This window comes from Megalops cyprinoides, chromosome 9, assembly GCF_013368585.1.
Source record: "Megalops cyprinoides isolate fMegCyp1 chromosome 9, fMegCyp1.pri, whole genome shotgun sequence".
Lineage (NCBI taxonomy): Eukaryota > Metazoa > Chordata > Actinopteri > Elopiformes > Megalopidae > Megalops > Megalops cyprinoides.
Window position 1 is genome coordinate 22,199,387 of NC_050591.1, and position 23,866 is coordinate 22,223,252.

At 46.7% G+C, this 23,866-nt stretch overlaps 1 protein-coding gene across 4 annotated transcripts; it reads left to right on the forward strand.

Moving 5' to 3' along the window:
* Positions 1 to 815: 815 nt before the first annotated feature.
* lrch3 (leucine-rich repeats and calponin homology (CH) domain containing 3) lies at positions 816 to 22,621 on the forward strand. 4 transcript variants are annotated; one of them, XM_036536275.1, is made up of 21 exons: positions 816 to 1,092; positions 6,799 to 6,943; positions 8,605 to 8,731; positions 9,040 to 9,145; positions 9,410 to 9,546; positions 10,224 to 10,333; positions 11,354 to 11,447; positions 11,796 to 11,916; positions 13,276 to 13,418; positions 13,538 to 13,605; positions 13,845 to 13,893; positions 14,081 to 14,221; positions 14,419 to 14,466; positions 14,917 to 14,970; positions 17,968 to 18,048; positions 18,235 to 18,268; positions 18,654 to 18,767; positions 19,345 to 19,445; positions 19,784 to 19,921; positions 20,046 to 20,123; positions 22,251 to 22,621. In XM_036536275.1, the coding sequence occupies exons 1-21, from the start codon at positions 849 to 851 to the stop codon at positions 22,389 to 22,391; spliced, it is 2,274 nt and encodes a 757-aa protein (XP_036392168.1). In that variant the 5' UTR covers positions 816 to 848; the 3' UTR covers positions 22,392 to 22,621. The 4 variants fall into 4 exon arrangements, with proteins under 4 accessions (XP_036392168.1, XP_036392166.1, XP_036392165.1 ...); XM_036536273.1 differs by lacking the exon at positions 22,251 to 22,621 and adding an exon at positions 20,427 to 20,740; XM_036536272.1 differs by lacking the exons at positions 14,917 to 14,970; positions 22,251 to 22,621 and adding exons at positions 17,245 to 17,325; positions 20,427 to 20,740.
* Positions 22,622 to 23,866: the final 1,245 nt, after the last annotated feature.

Consider the following 23,866-nt stretch of genomic DNA (forward strand, 5'->3'; position numbering starts at 1 on the left):
TTCACTCTCATGCCCTTTTTCTCAGACTTAGAAGTGGTTTCAACTTGTTGCTTTTTTAACGTTATCGTTGTGTTTAACCAGTGATGGTAGTGATATACTGTAGCCAATATTTTATCAGAATAGAATAGAATGTAGGTCTGGCAATGGGCCCAGAACAGTAAGCAGTACAATGGCCTTCCACTTTTTATTTTTCCATTTTAAATACTTTTTCAATAGTGGTCATCATAGATATTTTATATTGTGTACTGTCTTGTGTTGTTTTAATATCAGTAACTACCAGAGTACATTTTCCCCTCATATTTCAGTGCCTAGCAAGAAGTACTTTTTTTCTATCCTAATGTTTATTTGAACTGGTTATCATTTTGTAACATGTTTTTAGAAACAATATGTCTATCATTCTTCATAAGACAGGTCCTACGACAATGCAATACTTACTACAGGCAATCAAAATGAGCAACTTTGATGGTGAAATCTGGGAAATATACATTAAAATGCAGACTCGCCAAGTTCCTTCTGCAACTATTTTTACAGGTACGTGGAACCCGGGAGAGACAACTTCCTTCATTTTTACCTCAAATCCTGTATGCTATTTTGCCTCCTAAAGTATGCCATACACTGTTACTCAGTACCTCAATATTGTTTTTAGAAATCAGTGTTCGAGATGACGACACTCAAATCTCAGCACTTTGATGTGCCGGGCCGTTATTTCGTTCCTTGCAGGAAATGCGCAAGCTCAGTGCCCTTACTGGCCTCTCCCCTGCCCGCTGCCTCAGACTGCCCTTAGTAGCTGCGCAAGCGTGTAGCTGCTCAAGTGGCTCTGAGCAGAGACGGTGGGAGTTAGCTGTGTAATGGCGGCCTCGGTGTTGCTGTCTACGGAGAGCCCCGGACCCAACTTTGCGGGCGGCAATACCGGAGTGGCAGGAGCCTCCGGTAACGGACTAGGGGCTGCGGGGCCCGCCTCATGGAACCGTTCACTGGACAGGGCCTTGGATGAAGCTGCGGCAACCGGCTGCCTCAACCTCAGCGGCAGGAAACTGAAGGAGTTCCCGAGGAGCGCCGCTAGCCACGACCTCTCAGACACTACCCGGGCCGGTATGCTGCGATCGAGGGCTGGGAAAGGGGTTTAGAGAAGGTTGGGGAGACTCCTGACATTCTCCTAATTCTGGGCAACGCAGACCTCGGGGCAGCAGACAGCTGGATAGCTCACCGTGGTGTGATGTGTTGGCTAAGTTAGCTCGGTAACGTTAGCTATAGGCACTAGACTCAAACTGGTAAACACGGGTGTGAGAGAGGACTGACACATACAGAAAGGGTTCTCAACGTGGGGCTGGAGTGGGGGCAACGATACAAAAGTTGCCTAGCTATCTTGCTGTCTTGAAGCTGAAGCGTGGAACAAACTTACGAGCGTTGGCTTAGCCAGCCATCTATTTAGATTTCAGCACACAAAATATATGGCTAGTTATCTTGGAAGAAATCTTTTGTTTAGTGGGACGACATTAGGTAGCCAACCAGCTGGTTAGCTTGCTACCATAAATCATAAGTGCGTAGCTAGTTAGCTAGTTGTAATAGTACTTTGCAGTTTGCAGCAATACTTAGTGTGTAGCCGGCTGTGTACCGTTTAATCCAGCTATGGCTGTTTGTGTACATGCTGTCAATGTGTGTTCGGGTGATGAGTTTGCATTGAAAATCTCCGATTTCACCCAATAAAGATGACAGAAAACAGTTGGAATGGGGATTAGGTGTATATCTTAGTATTTATGTAACGTGACGCATGTCCCTGGTGTCCTCAGAACAAGGCAGGCAGCTACATCTTTCACCTCTGTCTCCTGGAGCGATTTATCTCGTAGACATTTTAATTTGGTTGAAGAGCATCGGGAGGCGGGTTGCGGATCTATTTTGGATTTTCTTTGTGTTGTGACTTCGATCACGCTGTATGTGTGTGTGTCCGCGCGGACAGGGATTGTGACAAGGGTTGGGCTTTGACAGATCGTCACACATTCCTGCGTTTTGCCCAAGTCGCTGTCATACACACACACACACACATATACAGGGATAGAGAGAGAGAGACTCCCATTTTACTGAGCAATGTGTCTGTCGTTGGGCGTCTTCAGGCTGTTAGCAGAATATTTTGGGCTTGTTATCTTAGCCTTTGTGCCTGCACTTACCTTCACATCTTTAATTATGTGTACTGGTCTGCTCTTGTCTGGAAATAAGTTGTCATTACTCTACACTGCATTGTTTGTGTTTCTTGATGACCCTGCTCAGTCAAAATCACAGTGTTTATTTGACTTTCAAAAAGCTTGGCAGGAGAAATTGAAATAAAGCACTTTGTTTCCACTATCTTAAGTAAAGGGTACCACATCCGGGTCTCACCTGGAATTCAAAACCATTACCCTCTGGTCCACTACAGTGTCCTTGGTCCCCTGACTGTCACAGAGAACACTGCCAATCTTACATTCTTACTGTATGTAGGTCAATGAAATTGACGTATTTTATTGATTGACTATGACCTCAGCAGTGCACTGTAACTGCCACTGTTAGACAGACTGTCACTGGCTGTCAGTTGGTCCGAGTGGCTAACAGAGTGAGGTGGAGTGGGTACATTGATTATTAGAAGAGAGAAGGGAAAGTGGGGAGAGGAGCTGGAAAGACATGATCAGAGAGGGGGGAGGAGAGAGGAACTGTCAATGGGAGGTCTGGAGAGGGAGAGACAGAGATTTTAGGGTGGGGAGTGAGAATCAGAGGTTAAATTATGGTAAAACTAGTGTAGAGGAGGTTTGAATCGGGGAAAGATGTGCATATGGAGAGAGGTGGTGAGGGCAGAGCGGCTTCTCCCTGCACACAGCAGGGCCCTTGTGCTTACCAGTGCACACTGTGTCACATGAAGGTAATGATTAATTTTATCATCTGAGCAAGCCTGCAGAGTGAAAACGACTCGGAGCAGAGTTTGAGAGAGACAGAGAACTTCAGCAGGACATATAGGCACACACACAGAATAAACCACACATCACCTCCCCCGCCTTAGCTATAGTTCAGCTATACTTGAGGTGAGTGTGAGGCATTTCCACAGCGAATTGGCCCAAGCATGACACGGTGTTGGCAAATCCCAGTTTAACTCCAAATTCAGGCAGTTAAGTAAGCGTAGGTGTTTTCACCCTGCACAGTGTCCTAATGGGAAGGAGGCATTAACAGCATTTATTCTTAAGGTGTCATGGTGTTTTTCATATATCGGCGATAAATAAACAGCAAATAAACATGTGTCTCCAGCACTGTATGTCATATCCACATAAAATCTACATCTTTCAATTTGGTCTTTTTCTGTGGTCTCTTCATGTTTTGAACCAATAGCAAAAGGACAAACATGACAATTTTTCCTTTGAGATAAGCTAGCAAGCAACTGTAGCAGCCTAACAAATAAGAAGAAGGCAGCTGTAGATGCTGCCAAAAAAAGTCTAACTCTCATGATGTTCAGATGATGTTCTGGAGTTGGGAGTACTTGAGCAGTAGGTGAGACTCCGTCAGTTGTAACGCCCTGTTGAGTTGCATAACAGTGGCATCATATACTGCTGAGGTCGATCAATGGCAATGTGGTTATAGCAATGTAGAATAAATGCCTGACCTAATGTGTGGAAGATGGGGTCTGGAGGGGAAAGGCCAACCCATTGCAGCCAGACAGGATGTCAGTCAGAAACACAGGCAGAAGCAGAGAGCTGATGTTACAGGAGACGCAAGTCTGATCCAGATCGTCTGTTTATTTTTATGTTCTTGACAATGATGGGCTCTGTGTGTGTGTTGAATGACTCACATACTGTCTTTGCTGGGAGTCTCAGCCGTGAAATGAAAGATGAGTCAAAGTCTGCGTGTGCACAGTTACTGAGTCTTTCATTGTGTGTGTTTGTGTGTGCATGTACATGCATGCATGCGTGTGTGTAATACTGGGTGTGTGTTTGTCTTGCTCAGGGCTCTTTGCACATCACTGCATTGTCTGTATGCTGTGAGGAATTGGAGCGCACAGTCATCGCTGTGTGTGTGGGTGTGTGTGTCTCAGTTTTTCAGTTTGCCCCTAAGCAACACCAGAGTCCACTGTCAACATCTCATGGAGGGGAGGGGGTACACAGTGCAGAAGCCCCCATCTGCATGCCCTCATTCCCCCCACCTGTGGTCTGATGTTTTGTTAATGAATCCTTAAAGCCACCTTCTGACTGGGGCATAAGGGGTCGGCCCTCAACAGCTCTGTGAGCAGAAAGAAGAGCATTAGGAGGCCAGCACAGCCCGGGAGGATTTGGGAGCCATTGCGTGGATCTCACTTGTTGATGGAGAATTGAGAGAGTGGGAAGAGGGGGGAAAAGGAGGAAGTGGGAGACAGGAGGATGGAGCTGACATACTGTCACACAGGTGCACAGACAGTGTAGGTCAGGGGTGTCCAAACCTCTCCTGGAGGGCCACTTGTCCTGCATGTTTTACATCTCTCCCTGCTCCAACACAGCTGATTCAAATGATCAGTTTGTTATTCAGCAGCTTCAGGAGTTTGTAACGAGTTTATCATGTGAATCAGCTGTGTTGGAGCAGGGAGAGATCTAAAACATGCAGGACAAGTGGCCCTCCAGGAGAGGTTTGGACACCCCTGGTGTAGGTAGAGCCTGGTTTGTCTGTTGTGCATCCAACCCCCCATCTCTCTTTACTGTGTGGGAGTGTCTGTCACAGTCTCTACGTTGAGCCTCACTGTGCCAGTCATTGAATCTGTTTACATCAAAGACCGTTTATCCAGGAGAATCATGGCTGGTGTTACATTTCCAAAGGATGTCAATGTGTCTCAGTCGTCTGTCTTGATGGCCCTGCAGTGGTTGGTATGTAAAGTCGCAGTGTCAGTGTGTAGGACTCTGAGTCTCTGGGGCTGTGCAGTTGGCATGGTGCTGGTCTCTCATTGTCAGTGTATTAGATTCTGAGTCTCATGGGCTGCGTAGCTGGGACTCTGCTGGTCTCTCACTGTCAGTGTGTTAGACTGAGTCTCAGGGGCTGTGCAGTTGGCTGTGTGCTGTTCATTCAGAGCCTCAGTGTCAGTGTGTTAGACTGAGTCTCAGGGGCTGTGCAGTTGGCAGTGTGCTGGTCATTCAGAGCCTCAGTGTATCGTGGGGAGAGCCCAGAGGAAGAAGCAGACCGTGCTGAGAGCAGCACTTCCTGCATCCCGGATCCTACTCACAGCTGCACGGATAAATATAGACGGGGGCTGGGAAAACCATCACCACAGTACTGTACACCGGACTGTATAACGCACAAACATGAATACACACAAACAGGCTCTCGCAAACACACCTGTGCAATTGTAAAAATCAGAGACAGTTACAAGGATAGGCTTAATACAGTTGTGTGTGCGTGTTTTCCACAGCTTCACTTATGCATGATCAAGTTGTGTCATGTACACAGATTTGATCCACTTGTACATTTCGCATGACAGCCAAGATGCCTAGATGCGTCTGGATTCATCTGGTTGCTGGAGGCTTCCCGCTGCCATGCAACTCTCAGGGCATGATCAGGTCTTGTCTCGTAAAATCACATGGTCCTCTTGCTTCTTCCTGCTATTTATTACTGTTTGTAATTGTCTACCATGTGCTGGAAGAGGCAACTCAGCGAAAGGGGCTCAGAAAGTACTATTGTGTGAAGAAGCTGAAAATAGGGTAAAATATGAGAGAAAGTTCTGACTTCGACATCAGCGCTAACATCATGGTGCACTGTTCATCAGCGTCAGTAAAGATTAGTAGCAAGGTCAACTTTCTTTTGATTTTTTTTAACAAATCCTGGACTAGTATTAAAAGTAGGAATTCACATCTTCTGAGCCTGTTTCCTACAGACCCTCTTTTCACACTCATACATCTCGGAAGGCTTCGGTGTAGATAGGGGTGCAACCACGTGAGGGTCGGCCCTGTGCACAGCAGAGTCTTGCTCTCAGGTGTTACAGATACACCTCTCCTTCAGTCTGACCTCAGTTGCAGCTCACATGCAGGTGCGTTTCCCGGAGTGTAATGATGCAGCATTATTAGCCACAGAGACCACCCTATTTGTGTTATTTATATATGCCTTGAAAGAGCTCTGCCTGCCTGTGATCTGATGCAGGTTGTAGGCAGAGTGTCTCAATGTGTTGAGTCTTTCTATTGCTTGTCTGGGTCTATTTTTAGCCGCTGCAGGTGTCTGATGTTTTCATGTGCAAGTATGTGTGTGTGATGTTACTGTTTGTGTGCATGTGTGTGAGTGATATATAGATATGTATGTTTTTGCATTTGTTCCCACCTTCTTACCTCTTCCTTTGGAACTTTGCCAATTGTGCATTAGGCTTGGTTCACCAGTTTTTCTGGCTTGATTTGTTGTGACAAATCAACCCAGCTTGCACATAGCTGCATAGCTACAGATTGCGATCTTTTTTTGTTCTCTGAAGTAACACAGGTACGCAATAGCTTTGCTAACCTTTATCACTAAAAGTATGGGTAGCTGTGTGTGTAATTGTACCACTCGAAAAATTATGAATACAGAAGACCTTTAACTGCAGCTGTTATTTGCTTGCTACCTAGTGCATGGAAAAGGAGAACTAGCTAAATCAAAGCTTGACAGCACTTTAGTATTTTTTCTCTTGTATGGTAAACAATGGCTTCCATTGCTCCTGTTCGGTTGTATGTGTTATATTGCAGTGTAGGGACAACAGTGGAAAATGAGAGAAGGGATTGGGATTCTTGCAGTGTTTAGCTCGGTATGGTTCTGTCACTAAAAATGGATGTCTGACTCACCCACCTCCCTCTCTCTCTGCAGACTTGTCTCGGAACCGCTTGCCAGACCTTCCTGTGGAGGTGTGTATGTTTGTGTCTCTGGAGAACCTGAATCTGTACCAGAACTGCCTGCGTTCGCTGCCTGAGAGTCTGATCAACCTGCAGGCCCTGACGTACCTCAACATCAGGTAAAGCACACACACACGCAGACATACTCAGATATGCTCACATACACACGTATTCACACACTAACGAGACCTCGGAAGTACCTGATGTAAGCTACTCAGACATTGCCTTGCTATACGTGACATCATACTTTCTACAGTGGTGTGAGGGTGAAAAGGGCAACTGCAAAGTGAACAAGGGATGATTTTGAGGTGTATTTTTCACAGAAGGAACATACTGCAATGAGTCCTAAAATGGCACCAGATTAACTGGAGCAGTTACATGCAAAATTTTATTGTAATTGTGACAGAACTTGGTAGTGTTTCCCATGTGACAGCCAATTTCAGGTCAAGGTTACTTTCTAATCAGACAAGGCTACCTGTGTTAAAATATTGTAACTATTTCATCCTGCCTGTTGTTGGCTGTGACTATAATAATAATTATAGCTGTTATTTTTTATGTATAATCTTGATAGCTGTCCAGCTTTCATGTAGTCACATGGTAATGACTGCCAGATTTTGACACAGGGGCAAGATATACATAAAACAGATTTGTAAAAAGAGAGGGAGTGAAACCCTCAGTGTCCTCTGAAGATGTCACATGCTGTTGCAGATACTGATTCTTGCATTTCCCGGAGTCTGCATACCAAAATAGTTGATTTTAGAATAATCACGCCATGCATTCAGCTAAGGCTTTCATGCTTTGTTTGGTATTTCTGTCGTGGAAAGGAACTGGCAGTGAATGTCTCCCTTAATTGCTGTCTTTGTCAAGTGATGGTTCCGCATTCCAAAGACTTTTAGAAAGGCTAAACCAGCAGGAAGAATTTGAGATGCTTTCATGTCTGAGCAGCTTGATGAAGTCGGGCTGCAGTCAGATGTGCTGATTAATCCAAACTAATTTGGGGCAGCACGTCTGATTGTTGGCATACGATGTGTTTTTATGAACGGCACTTATCAGCAGTCAAGCATCCAGGCAATTTTAAGTCCGTCACTGTAAATTTAGGGGATACACAACACACAGTAATAAAGGAGAAAGAACACAAATTATGATGTGAAACATGATCCACTGTAGATTTTCTTTTGATTCACCACATTCCTATGCACTCTTATTTTATGGGGTTTGGTAGACTCACCCTGGTTTGAATCACATATTTGCTTTTTGCTTTGTGCCACTGTGAAAGTATTCGTCATGGTGAAAAATGTGAAACCCAAAAAATGAAATGGTTACTGAAGTCTCAGAAGTATTTAGGGTTATCCCGCTGAGTGATGGCAGTATGCACCAGACGGTTTGGCATCAGTACTGCATAAGTCTGGTGGTTTGACCGTTTGGCTGCTGGTCACAAGAAAGGAAAGAGATTGTTAAAATTGTTTAAAGAAACACTCAGGCCTGAACTGTCCACCTGCAGAATAAATTGTAAAACCAGCCAGGATGTGAGTTACCCCTGTCTGTAGATGGTGACTCAGAGGTCCCTGCTTCCTTTCCCCTTTTACATTATTGGCATTTAGCAGACGCTCTTATCCAGAGCAACTTACACCAGTTACAGTATTTTTTACAATGTTATCCATTTATACAGCTGGATGTTTACTTGCCCAAGGGTACAGCAGCAGTGCCCCCAGCGGGGAATTCCCTTTCTGTGTCTGCCCTCACTCCCTCCATTCCTCCCTTGCTGTCTTTATCTCTGTAGTCGGAATCAGCTGACGACCCTGCCGGCCCCAGTGTGCAGTTTGCCCCTTAAGGTTCTGATCGCCTGCAACAATAAGCTGGTGTCTCTTCCTGAGGAGCTGGGCCAACTGAGGCAGCTCACAGAGCTGGTGAGGCACACCATTACACCCGCAACCAGTACTGAGGATATTCTGCAATACTGCTGCAGTGGGCAGAGGATATGGTGCTACACTGTGCTGAAAATACGCAATATACTATTACATTTAGGCTAAAATACCCCAAATTAAAGTGTTTAATTTTTGTACCTTGACATTTCCAAACAAAAGTTAATGCTTCCTTTAGTATCATTAGTAGTCTGTTTTCCAAACAGATTAAATGATTACATGATTTCATGAGATAGGCCGTGCTCTGGTATGCTTTCTCTTATTCCATTTATATGTCTTTCTCTTGCTGCCAGGACGTGAGCTGCAATGAGATCCAGACGCTGCCGCCGCAGGTTGGCCAGCTGGAGGTGCTACGGGACCTCAACATCAGGAGAAACCATTTGGCACGCCTGCCCCCAGGTTAGCACCTTGACCTCTGACCTCTTAACTGTGGACCTCAGAGCACAGTCCTGCTCTGTTGAAAGACACTGTGAAAGGCGCATACTGTCCAATAGTATGCTCTACATGAAGAGTTGTACACTGTCCCTTCAACACAACCCAGATTAATAGAAACATTACTTTACTGGGACATTGAGAACGTGCTTTTGTGTTTCTGTGTTTCGCTTTCACATTATGCTGCCGTTGTGCTGATGTTTTAGTTATATTGCATTGATGTGCACACAGAACTGGCTGAGCTGCCTCTGGTGCGGCTGGATTTCTCCTGTAATAAGGTGACATCCATTCCTGTGTGTTACCGTAACCTGCGTCACCTCCAGAGCATCGTGCTGGACAACAACCCCCTACAGAGCCCACCTGCACAGGTAACGCGCACACACAGCCACACATGCAGGGTCTGCTGTATATGCACAGCCATCACGCCCAAGCTTGTATTAGATCAGATATGAGCTGGACCATGGCTGAATAAATCGAAGAATTTTTCCAAAGGTCTGTGAAAGGCAGATGTACAGGATACTGCTCACGCTGGGGGTGACAGACTAGCAGCACTAAACACCTTTTCAACCATTTAACCTCCTTCTCCATAGGAGTGAAGCATCCAGAAACCTCTACTGGGTAACAGCATGTTTGAATGAGCAGAATTGTTACAATTGGTTTGGTTTTGACAAAAGCTCAATCAGCACTAACATTGCCCCTCTGTAATTGGGAGTCCTTGCATTCTGCCCAGCTGGTCAGACACCATGCCCTGTGGCACTCAGAGCCCCTTTCAAGCACAGGAGAGGCAAAGCTGGCACACCCTTGTTAAACGGTGTCCAAGTGAGATTGAAAGCACCCCACAGAGATAGAATTGGTCTTGAAAACAGAAAGGCGCAGAACTAAATCCCACGAGGGGGTTTTTGAACAAGGTCTTTAACCTGCACCACTTCAATAAATATCCAGCTGATATTGAGATGTGAAGCCGTAATTAGTGGAAGCTGGTGCCAGCGTGGTTACCCTGCCCTGTTGTGTCTGAAGTGCCGCTCTCTCCCTCTGTTTCTCTCAGATCTGTATAAAGGGGAAGATTCACATATTTAAGTATCTGAATATGGAGGCGTGTAAGACTGCGTCTGAACTGCCAGACTTCGATAGGAGACCGCTGGCCTTCGGATCCTGGTGAGAGGGAAGACAGAAACACGCAATCTCTCTGTCTCTGAAACGCACAATGTCCCTCTGTTTCACTCTGAACACACACACACACACACACACACGCACCAGTGTGTCCCCTGCAGTGGAAACAGCTGTGGGACAGCCTGAGGGACAGCTGGTTGGGGGGGGACAGGGTCTGTCCCTCTCTGTCTCTGTTATTAGGAAGCACATAGCAGGAGGGTGTAGGAGGAGAGAGACGGAGGAGCTACAAAATGAGTACTAAGATAGAGGGAGGGAGGATGAGTGTAAGGACAGAAAGATAGGCTGAGTATAAAGATAGTTTGACAGCTGAGAGAGAGGAGTGTCTTACTTGGGGTGAGAATGTGGGTGTGGGGGTCCAGCTGGAGGAGTCAAGAATCAGACAAACAGTGATACACTCACACGCTAACACATACATAACCTCAAATATTAACACACATTCATCCCCACACACTAACGCTCATATACACTCACACGTTAACGCATCCTCCCTCACATAGTAACACACGTACATTCCGATACGCTTCACACACATAAATTCCTGCACATTTACACTCATACACTCACACATCGGTGTGCATACACCATCACACAGTTACACATTCGCAGGTACACAGAAGGAGCTAATAGCAGGAGAAGCGATGGAATTATCCCATATTCAGGCTTTTTCACCATCTAGTGGTAAAACAAAGGTACTGTTACCTTAGGGAGTTGCTCAGTCATTGTGTGTGAGGGATAAAACTGCTGTTTCTGTCACGGCCTCGAAGGCCTCTCTCATCTCCAAAGAACCTGGAAAACGCAGCATCATATTTTAGACAGAAATGGATGTGCTAGTTCTGTGTTCTATATTGATCCGTGTAGTTCAGGTATGTGCTAACTTACACTTACGTAAGTCTAACATGATCATACCATGCTAGTTGGCAACTTGCGGTATCTAAAGTGGGAGCTTTGCCTTCAGAGTGATGATGAAGAGTCATTATTGTGTGCTGATCTTTCTCTCTTTCTTAGTGTGGACGACCTGTATCCTGGGCGGCCGTATGGAGCGCTGGACTCTGGCTTTAACAGCGTAGACAGTGGGGACAAGAGGTGGTCAGGCAATGAGGTGAGAGACAGACAGACAGTCTGATCAAGATGTTATAGACTGTGACGGAGCTGTAATGGGATCCCTGTTCTGTTGGCGTGATACTGGTCTCTGTGACAGACAGACCCTGTGATGGCATTCTCGGTGCAGTTATGATTTCTGGATCATTTACCAAATTCACGCAGTGGCCGCAGTCAGAAGTATCTACAGCTGAAAAGTGTCCAGTATCGCCTCTGAAAGAGTGTTGTGTTTTACTCTGTTCGTTACCTCCTCCTCTTCTTTTCCCGTGTCCTTCACTCCCTCTTTTGCTCTTTTCCCCTATCTGTGCTTCTGCTCCCTCCCACCCTTTCTCCCTCTGTCTCTTCCCAGCCCACAGAGGAGCTGTCTGAGCTGCCGTTGCGGGTGGCAGAGATCACCAAGGAGCAGAGGCAGAGGAGAGAGAGGGAGCGGGAGGAGGGCAGGACTGGGGCCCTCGTGGCCAACGGCACATGTGAGAGCAGCAGGGAGGGAGGGGGTCTGTCTGCACGTGTGTCTGTGCACTCTGTACTGTCTCTTCAGTTCAGTTCAGTTCAATGGTGCTTTATTGGCTGAACAAAGAAAAGCAGTGTTGTCAAAGAAATAATGTAAAGAATAATGTATACAGTCTACTAATTAACTACTAAGTACAACTAATACAGAGAAGAAACACACAAAGGAAAACACACACACAGAAAACATACACATACGAATTAAATTGTTAAGTAACAAACAATAATGAACCAGTGGATTATATGTAATAGTAAGTTATACATTAATTATGGTGTGTATATACTGTGTGTGTGTTTATACTACAAAAGTCAATATTTCTGCAGCACAGTGTAATTGCTGTCCCTCAGGCTATGACTCGTCATCACATGCTGAGCTGCTAGCAGGGCTGTAGGCCCCTCTCCTGTCTCCCTGTGCTTCTTGCTTGCCCTCTCCACATCAAACATCCTGGCCATTTGCCCATGTTAAAATGCTGTCTTTACCCTCTGGTCATTTGCACCATAGACAGTGGGGTGTTTCACATGTTTGAGTTTAGGTAATAATAACTTATTCTGAGAATTTAAAAACCTTTGGATTTCTTTTGACCCTTGAGAGCATACTTTATGGTTTAGAAGTTTCAAAGAGGCTCTGTAAGGCCCCCTGACAGACTGTTGATGTTGCTAACATCCATCCTTTCCCATGGTGCCCTTCTGAGGCAGTTTTTACTGTAAAAACTTATTAAACAAAATTCCATTATGCAACATCCCTTTGACCCAAAAGAAGTAAAATACAAGAGATTAATATTTTCCTCTTGATAATGTTTTTGATAATGCATGCATCAGGGAACTAAGCCAATTTGATGTTTTTTCACACAGTTTTTTAGGCTGCTGCAGCACTAACATATACAGTGTCATCATATTAGAATTGGAGGAAATACAGAGATACTGTGCACTGAGGTTAACGAGGAGTAGGAGCTATACGATGCACGTTTCTAACCAAACGGAGAGAGGTCAGCAGCTAAGGAAGTATGTAAAACATCTGAGCTGTGTGATTTGCAGAGCAAGCTTGCATTTGTGATGCGTCATATTATGCACAGCTGCACGTGTCATACGATCACAAATCACCAGCCTCATTCATGCCATACAGTCGCTGGCTCAGAGCCAGCAATGAATCATCTGACCTCAAGAAAGCCTGTTATGTTGCTGGTGAACCCCCTTCTCTCTGAAGTGAATGAGGCTTAGATAGTGGGTCATAGGTGGCTATAAAGCGTGCATTTATGCTTTTGTGTGTGTCTCTGTGTCTGTGTTTGTGTTTCCCCCTGGCTTTACATCTTTTCTCCTTCCAGTGGAGGCGGAGCTGGAGCAGATAGACTTCATCGACAGCTGTACGGGGGAAGAGGAGGAGGAGGAAGCACGGGGCCGGGGGCCGGACTCAGTCAGCCTGAGCTCTCAGTTCATGGCCTACATGGAGCGTCGCATCACCAGAGAGGTGGTTATGCTGCAGATGTGGCTGACAAACACAGTGTGTCTGTGAGTGAGGGAGAAGTCCTTATGTTCACCCTGTTCTGGGTGTTTTGTGTTCATTTGTGTCTGTTCATGTACTCACAGGGCTCTCCAGCAAAGTCCAGCTCCTCCAGAACAGATGACCACCGGAGACACAATGCTGCACACAACAGGTACACACACACACAAGTGCATGCATGCACACATGCACACACACAAACACATAGAACTCCAGTGACTGAACACTATGCACCAGGCTCACACACTTACACACAGAATAAACACAATATTCTGACATACTCACATGCTCCTGACAGCTGTGATAGCCACTACACAGACATAGTTGCCTATTAATTTTGAAATGAGTAATGACAGTGGTAACATTTTCACTCTCTCCCTCTCTTCCTCACAGGAGTCTTGTTGATGGTGTGAGTGCAGTGCCCTCTGCGGTCCATAGTCAGGTACTGCCTGTGTGTGTGTGTGTGTGTCTTTTGTGTGTGTCGTCTTCACCTTTCCATGCATATGTCTTTCTAACTCAAATGTCACCTTTCTCTGTTCACATGTTTGTGTGTGGTGCACTGCTCAGCGGGAGGCAGACATGTTTTGCCCCCCCTGCTTCCAAATTTTGAGTTTCTCTTTCCCTCTCAGCGAAGTGCAGGGGCGGGGGCAGGTTCGGCGGCCGGCGTGGAGCGCGTGCGGAGAGAGGCCCAGCTCGCTGCTCAGCGGTACGAGGAAGAGAGGCAGAGAACACGCCACGCCCAGAGGGAGGCCGTCATGACTTACGTCAAGGTCAGGGGTCACAGAATCCTTTAGCTACCATGCAGACGCACTCACTCACTCACGGAATGAGTTTGGGATTTTAATGGGTGAATATAATTACATGTCAATGAGTGACTGATTTTGGGGTTTGAGCAAATGAATGAGATGAGATATTGACATGGGGGTCTGACTGAGGGGTTTTTTTTTTTTTTTTTTTTTTTTTTTAGCACAAAGCAGCTCAGAGCCCCACCAAACTTAGCCCCACAGACAGTGAGGTAAGTCCACACTCCTTTCTCCCTGTCTCTGTCTCTTTCTACCTCTTCATCCCTCTCTCTGTCTTTCTCTACCTCTCCTCATCTCTCTCTCTCTCCTTCTCTTCCTCTCTTTATCCTTCTCTCTGTTTCTCTCTGACTTTCTTGTTACACAGGCCTTACTGTATTTTAATGGGATCTTGGAGGTATGAGAGCGATGCTGTGATGCTGAATATGTGAAATTGAACCGTAAGGCGTGTCCTGCCTTGTGTCTGTCTGCTCGACCCTCTGTTGAGGAACCATCACCCCATTAAAATGTTTTTCCTCCCTTCCCCCCAACCTCCTGACCATCACATTCTGCCTCCCATGCCCTCACGTCACCCTATTTGTTCCTCTCCCCCATTTCGTTATTTATATCTTCCTCTCTCCGTCTCCCTGCCCCTCCCCCTCCCTCTCCCTCCCATCATCCCCTAGAGCGTGTACCCCTCCAGACGTTCCACTCACACTGATGACTCCGCCCTCTTCATGGTAAGACCGTGTTTGAATGGAGTGACGACCCCACCCTCCATTCCTCAGAAATCATCCATAATTTACCGCTAACCCATCCCTGAAATGTTCCCAGCTTGGGGCAGTGATTGCCTTGGATTCTACTCAGTTCAGCAGAGATGAAAGTGCAGACAGAATTGACCTACTGCACATCTGTGTGTGTGTGTGTGTGTGTGTATTTGTAATATGTGTGTCTAGTTCTCTGCCTGCCTGTCTGTCTATCTGTGTCACTTAAAAGCTGTAAGTGCTACCTGTGTGTGTGTCTGTGTGGTTGTGTGTGTGTCTGTGTGCGTGTGTGCGTGTGTGTGTGTGTGTTTGTGTGTGTGTGTGTCTGTGTGTTTGTGTTTTTAGCCATATGCTGTATGAGGCTGTTTTGTGTGGAGTGTTTCTAAAGAGTGTGCAAATGGAACTGGCAAAGTCCTGCATTGTAACAAGAGGACATACCTCCTGTTTTTTCCATGTACTCTGCAGTAGTAGACTGTGGTAAAGGCAGAATATCAGGTCAGCTGTCGATCATTCAGTGTCAGTTTGGGACATCCTCAGCCCTGCACCTCCATCTTGGCTCTAGCACAGGAAAAAGTCAGACCTTGCTTCCCAGCTCTGCATCCGTCTACACCTCCGGTGTACCTGTCTCATCTCTACCAGTTCTGACTCAGCCTTATCTCTGCACCACTGTTTCTGCCTTATTCCTGTTTTTCAGTTGTTTTAGGACCACAATCTATATGATTAATAGGCCTCCAAGTCCACTGGGAAGGGGATAGTTTTTGTTTTGTTTTTCCTCCTTTCTTCTCCTAAGCATAACTGAAGGACTACAATTGCAATTTCAACCAACTTGGCAGGCTTGTCAGATATGTTATGAAGTTGTGTGTGAAATCTTTTTTTGAGGGGGCGGGGGTGGGCACAGTATTTCTAAAAACAACTTCTTCAAAGGGTTTTTCAAACACACAAGTCTCTTAGGGCAAATGAGCGTAGGCTTGAATTTTGGTATGCATATAGCCCCAGGGGTCTATTAGTCAAATTAGAGTGTTGTTTTTTTTTTTGAACATTTGCTTTTGTTCTCCAAATAGGCTACTCAAGTGGACCAGCTACTTCAGAAATTAATCTCAATAATAGCTGCAGTGATTTAAATGAAATTTTGCAAGTTTATGGGTTGTGCATTGGCAGTTGGCATATACATTTTTGGGAGGTGAAGGCAAAGCTCCATGGGTACCACAATGTTTATCAAGCAAATTCTTTTCAAAAGCCTAAAGCTTTTAACGCAGAGGTTTCAGAGGCTTGAGATTTGGAATAGATATAGCTGAATACCTATTAATTAATTTTTTTCCACTCTTGGGGCTGGGGGACTCAAAATTAATATTAACATTCAGCCCTCAATATGCAAGCATTTGCTGATAATATCTGGTGTGAGCTTGCCACCTAGTGTTGATGTGAAGCTATTTTCTTGTTAAAGGGGAAATGAAGTGACAGGGCCATGTTCACACAGTGCTTCGAATGCCCTCTCGAAGCATGAAGCATACAGTAGCAGGTGGTGAATCTCGTGTGGGAGATTAGTGTTTGGGTGGAACTGTGAAGACCCCTGTCTTCCTGAGCTGTGAGCTCCCACTATGCTATGAAAATCACCCTGTGCAGAGCTGACATGGGCTCCGTTACGTAACTAAGAGCCGATAGCTGTAAATGGACTAAAAAATAAGTGAATATGGTGTTTTGGTATCGTTGGTAGAACTGAGGCAGAGTGCTAAGGTTGAGCCAGGGACTGGGGACTGATGTTATTCTGCGCTAGAGCCGGGAAAGGCGCAAGCTTTCTGTTCAGGCCTGGGATTGAGAGAATAGTGTCTGCCCAAGAGGCAAATATCCCTAAATCCTGTCAGACCAGGCAGGGATATTCCTGTGAGGATTATGTAAATAAAGGGAAAGAATGGCCTGGGAGATGAGGCTTTTTCTGACTGGAAAATAGAATTGGGCTCTCTGTTCCACAGTCCACTACTGCAGTGCTTACTGAGAATCTGCTATGGGAATGTCTGGGCTCTCTGCCTGGCTCACCCTCTGTATGGGGTGCTGTGAAGCCCCCCTGTCTGTCCGCTGCAGCTGCGCTCTAACTGCTCTTTACCAGCCCATTCCGGAGGGACCTGCTAACCTCTTTCTGCCGCACAGTTTTGTTCTCGCCAAAGCTAAAAACTTCTCTTCTCTCCCCGCCCCTCTCTCTGCCTCTGCCCCCACCCCTTCCTGCACTCTGGCCTGCCTCCCTCTCTGTGTCAGAGCGGCTTCGAGCCCCTCATGGTGTTTGAGATAGACACTGACACCAACACTATAAAGAGGAGGCCTGGCACACACAAGCAGGTGACTGACAGAGGACACTGCACGCACACACTCACACACATATGTAGACATTGTGCATTCTGCATGTATGTGTACACAAACACACCACAAATACATATACACTCAGTACATCTATACCCACACACTTGACCGGACATACACAAACGCGCATGGTATACCACATGTATATACATGCATGTATACATCCTCCCTAAAAGTACACAAACATTAAGCACAGACATAAAGAACACCCACGGTCTCTCACACATGCATGCAGTTGCTGTGACTTGTGAGTGGCCTGTATCTGTGCTGCATGCTGTGCCTGTTCTGGCCGTTTCATTACAGAGCAAGAAGTGCTGTTTATTTGCCCCAGGAACTAATATCCCTCTCTTCTGCTTTCCTCCTCTACTTTCTCTCCTTCCGTTGCCCATTTCTCTTTTTTAATCTCTCCCCACTCTCATGTTATCATACATCTCAATACTTGTTTCCTCATGGGTATTTATATTTTCCTCTGCCCTCCGTTTTACTCTCAATCTGTTCACTCCTGGTGTTCCTCTATCACTCCTTTTTCTCCTGTTCTGTCCCCCTCCCTGATGCTATACCTTCTCTCTCTCTTCGTTCTTCTTCTTCTCTCTTTTCCACCCTTCCCGTACTCTCTCTCAGTCTCTCTCTGGGATGTCCATCGATGGCTGTCTCTCTCATGCTGCCGATGCCCCTGACGCTGCCCCCCTCTGTCTGCTGCAGGTATTGCACTGGGCTTGGAGTGGCTGTGGGAGGAAGTGTTGTGTTCTGTCTTCCTCTTCCTTCGGGCAGTGTGCTGAATGCGTGTGTGAGTGAACAAAGAAATTGCTGAATGTGGGATCTTATCCTGAACAATAACTGATAATTGATCTTCACCCCCTCCCTTCCCTCCACCGTATGTCTCTATAGCAGGGTGAGGAGCGCCCCCCTCTCTCCCCTACAGGTACGTAACTCATGGTATCTGTACATCTTTTATTGCACTTACCTCACCTCAGATGCATGCATGGAAAGGATGGCCACAACCCAAAATTGAAATATATCCATCTATTTACACATACATGTGTATGTGTGAATGTAAATGCCATTTTCTTATCTAAGTCTGTACGATTATCGGTGCATAATCTGTCTCACATCAATGGTCATGATCAAATACAGAGCACAGGTCTACACCCTTGATTCTCCCTGAGCAGCTTCCTCCAGGCCTGTAGAGGGAAGCATAGAGCATGTGTGTCCCTCAGCTATTTTCAGCTGCGCCCTCTCCCCGCCCTTTGTGGTCCATCACCCCTTCACCCTTGTTCCCCTTCGCCTGCTTCCTGTTTCCCCTTCAGCCCTCCAATCACCTTCCTACCCTGGCCCCGCTGTCATGTCTTCCTGTCGAGGCCCTGCCCCACGACCCGAGAGCTTCCTGTTTCGCCTCAGTCAGAGAGAGGAGAGGAAGAGAGGTAGGCCATGTGGTCATGACCTCTGAACCCCCCACCCATGCTTTTCCCCTCTGTCACAAAAGCATACAGTGGTGAACATTTGTGTGCAGTGGTAAAATGTATATGTGAATATACATGAAGTCATGTTGATTAGTTGGGGTTCTTTAGGACCATTTCACTATAATCTTAAAATTGATGCATTTTTGATGCATGTCAAGAGCTGAAATGCTCATTGCCAAACCATGTCTTGTTAGCCTCTGTGTCAGTGTTGGATGGCATGTGATGCCATATCATAAAACTCACTGCTTTGCATTGGAGTTCTGTTATAATAGATTGATCTTTACCTTTACTACAACAACAAATAAATGTTGTCTCATTATTAGTAAAGTTACCAATTAACAAGGCTAAATGTAGGGCCATTATTGGCTCTAGTGGGTCTCCTGGAGGAGACATTCAGTGAGAAACACTGCAGAGGCGGACAGTGTCGGTTTTTTTATGCTCTCTGACTGCTTCCCTCTCTCCTTTCACACGCCATCCCTTTTTTCTTGCTCCTTACCTGTTCCTCCTCTTGCTCACTCCCTCCTTCCTGTCCCCTCAGGAGATTCAGGGGCCCCCCGGCCCGAGCCTGAAGACACAGGCCCCCCGCAAACAGAGGGCCCTGTAGGAGAAGAGGCGAAATTGGTCGAGCAGCTACGCAAAGTAAGAGAGGCTACACCCTGTACACCCTGTCATACTGAATACTATGCTGAAACTACACACACTCTTATCACACTGGACTGAAACTATACCCGCCCTTTCCTACTGTACTAGAACAACACTACTGAAACTATACTCAATCTTTCATACTGTACTGAAACTACACATACCCTATCACACTGTACTTAAACTACACCCACCCTTTCATACTGTACTGAAACTACACTGTACTGAAACTATACTCACTCTGCCACACCATATTGAACCTGCACTCACAAAAAGGAGGCTGGTGAGTGATGAAAAGATACTCCCCCTGAGTCACATCTGTGGTCTGTCCACAGAACATTGAGTCCCGGCTGAAAGTGACACTACCCAATGACCTGGGGGCAGCATTGACCGACGGCGTTGTGCTCTGCCACCTGGCCAATCACGTTAGGCCACGATCTGTACCCAGTATCCACGTGCCCTCTCCTGCTGTGGTGAGTGTGTGTGTGTGGGTGTGCGGCACCACTAAAAGATTAGATTGTGTGTTTCAGGTTTACTGCCTTTATTGTCAGTCTGTGTGTTTGACTGATGGCTGTGTCTTCCCCCTTGTCTGTTAAGCCCAAACTGACGATGGCCAAGTGTCGGCGGAATGTGGAGAACTTCCTGGAGGCGTGTCGCAGGATTGGGGTTCCACAGGTGAGACAGTCTGCTGGACACACGGACTGCAGGACGGTGTGCTGTCACGAAGACACCTGTTCCACTGGAATGCTGGGGTTTCTGTCTCCACTGTTCCTCCTGTACAGTCACTAATCTGAAGCTGCACCAGAGCTTATTAACCTCAGCTTGTTGCCTGCTGTCTTTTACTGACAAGATCTCTCTTTCTCTCTTCCTTTTTCCCCCTTCTGTGTCACCACTCAATCCTCTTTGACATCGTCCTGTCCTCCCTGCTGCTGTTGCCTCACTTCTGTCTGTCACGCTTCACGCCACCCTTTTGGACAGGACCACTTGTGTTCTGTGGGGGAGGTGCTGGGTGGGGAGGGGGAGTGCGTGTACAGGATGGTGGAGGCCCTGCTGTCTCTCGCGCCCCCCCTCCTGCCCTCCCCCCCTGCCCAGCTGGCTGGCTTCGCGCTGTTTTATCTGTCCATCATGTCCCTGCTATGCGCTCTCTACTGCCACCTGGTGCCCAGCTTCTGAACAGCAACGTGCTGCCCGCCGCCCTTGGGGATCACAGGCGTCCGCATTGTCCCAGTTAACCTCTCTATGCTCTCTTGCACTTCTACTGGTCCGTCCCTGGAAAAGCATGCCAGCCTCCTCCACACTAATCCACCCCCACACTCCCCGTGCTCCTGACGGACAGGTCACACATGCTCTGATGCACAGGTGGAGCAGATGAAAAGCACAACCACGAAAGGGACTCTCACTTTGCCTTAAAGCCGATGAGCTCGTCTATGGAAGTTGCCCTCTGAAAATCCTACACCTCTTGCCAAAGCTGTTTCTTGGTGTCGATCCTACATTTTCTCGGGACTGAGATAGGGAAGTGGCTCAGTTTGTAGACCTTTTCCCCTATTTTGGCAGCCTGGTCCTGCCAGAGAGAAACTGGGGAGTTTTTGTCTCATATGCTGCTCTGCTCAGCACCCCACTCCTTGTCCTAGACCGCCCCACTCCTACTGTGCCTTACTTTCTTTTTGTGTGTGTCCTATAATCAGCCTCTTTGTCCGACCCCCCAAGGCCTGTATCAGAACCTAAGATACTGCACTAGGCACTAACATGCTTCATACCTGAAGCACAGCGGAACAGGGCCAGTTACCCGAGCACACATGAACAGAGCCAGTTACTTGAGCACACCCGAAAAGGGCGAGTTACATGCCTACCCCCAAACATGGCGAGTTACATGAGGGAGTTATTGTACTGGAGCACACCTGAACAGAGGGAGTTACTGTACCTGAGCACACCTGAACCTGAAAGCATTTCCTTCTTGCTGTGTGTCTGCTGGACATGAGTGGTGTTTTTTAGGTGCGGATCTTTTTTAATTCTATGAAAGGAAAATTGATATATTTTTGAAATTCTTTTTTTAAGTATTACTCTCTCAGAGGGGCCCAACATGCAGGCCAGTGTCCCCCCTCCCTCCCTGCATGCTGGCTCGATGCAGATTAACATCTTGGCGCTTAACTGAACAGTCACCCTGCACTACACCTGCACAGTGTGTACCACCTTCCTGTATCTCATGTGACGGTTGTCTTCAAACTCCCCCAAACTCTGCTCTTTCACAATAAAGAACAAGGAAAGATGTGCTGTATTTCTGTGTCTGTCCTCGCAGCCGTTTCCTAGAGTGTTCTACACGTGTGCGCAGACATGAGGGTGAAACACACGCACATGCACACACACGAGCACACAAACACACACACATCTTAGCTGAGTTCAGTGAGGACGCATGTATGCTACTCTCTTCCCCCATTGGTTGATTGGTTGCCTACTCAGTCCCCCGACCCCTCCACCCCCCACCACCACTAGCTCCTTTAACTCTCCCTTGATGTTTTCACCCACACCTTTATCTCAATGCCCTTTTTCCATTTCAGTCTGCCTGTCTGTCTCTGTGGAGACTGTGCCCCCTATACCGTTATTGATTTGGTTTCTGTCATTTTGTGTTTTCGTTGACTCCTTGGTTTTGTTTGGCTTTATTGTTTAAACAATTATTTTTCTCGATTGTTTTGATCATTGTTATTTATTCATCCATTGACCTTTTTATTTCTTCTTTTGTTTAATCCCCCCCACCCCCCACCCGTCCTATACCTCTGTGCCCCCCTCTCTCCCACTGCTCCCCAGACCCAGCTCTGTCTGCCTCTCCACATCCTGGAGGAGAGAGGGCTCCCCCAGGTGGCCGGGACAGTGCAAGCGCTGCTGGACCTGGCCCCCCCAAAACACTCCCCCTCCACTCCCAACACCACCATCTCTTTGGCAATGTAGGACAGACAGACGAAAAAAGACAAACCTATGAGCCCTGTGGTTTCCCCCTACCCCCTGCCTCTTGACTGTAGGCCTGGAAGAGACTGAGGCCAGCAACTGCAGACACCCCCCCAGCCTAAGGACACCCTATGCCCCTCCACAGTCTGACCCCATTACCGCATTCTGAGAGACACAGAACACAAGTGGGACACAAGGACCAGAACATGCCTCATGCCCCCCCCCCCCCCCCCCCCCCCTTACCCAGCCGCGCCCTCATCAGCCAGGAGACGCACAATCATCCCCTGAACTTCCAAAGAAAGAGAGAGGGGTGAGAAATGAAGGAGGGAAGGCTGGATGTAGATACACAGACTGCACATCACTAGCAGCTATTCGCAACAGACGGACAGACAGAAAGACGCTCCACTACAGACAAAGAGACAGACATCTCTCCTCCATTGTTTAAACACTATATCTCTCCATTGAGGCTTGTTTTTGTACCTGTTGCATTTTTTGTACCGTACAATTACAATTATGCATTTTCAAGGCCATACATCAGAGCCACAGATGTTGCAGGGAGCAGTGGGGATGGCTGGTCTCCTTGGAAACTTCGCGGGTTATCCTCCATGCGACCCTGTGTGACGGGGTGTGGCGTTTTTCCCCCCTTGGGATCCAAAACATCAGGGCAAGTTGAAATAGCTGGCTTGTTAACAGTTTGGCTGCATTGATAAGATGCTCTTATGTCATAATTGAACAGGCGGGCTGAACAAGCGACCTGCCCTTGGGGCAAGGAAGAGCAAAGCTGGAAGGGTGTGGTATTCATCCGTCCTGTCCATGGCTCTAGGGACCCATTAACTACATTTTTGATGCTCGCAGAGCTGCAGTTTGGGTGTGTTCCCCCTCAGCTTTCACTGTCACGGTGTGTAGATAAAGCTGAAATGGGGTTCTGTCATTTATTTTTACAGCATAAATTACCATCAGTCTGCATTGTGTATAACGGAGGAGAATTTGACACGCTAAACAGTATTGTGCAGCTAGAGTCAAGGACACTATTTTTAATGTTTTGTTTTTGTGAACTATGTGTTCACTACCCTTAAGTTAACTTAAGCATGCAGATGTATATCTGGATATCAAGTTGAGGGAAAAATTCTGGAAAAACTCACCATAACAACTGGTTATGGTCACCATAAGAAACTAATTGTCTACAGTAATTTGCAGAACAGTCTTGGTGCTGAAGGGAGTTTGTTTGTGTGGCTAAAACAACCTACTATACAGGTGCTAGCATGTTGCCCTGAACATTTGCAGTGCCCTCTGGTACACAGTAAGCGTCACACTCTAAAACAGAACCATAATGTTTAGCCATTTGGTGTAGGCGAGGTATTTTTAGTGAATATAAAATGGGTCAGCCCCCAGCACGGCTGCTGTCTGGCCTGATTTCTGGGTTTTACGAAAAGCTCCCATTTGCAGGCGTCTGTCACTTGTCCATCAACTCCTTATAT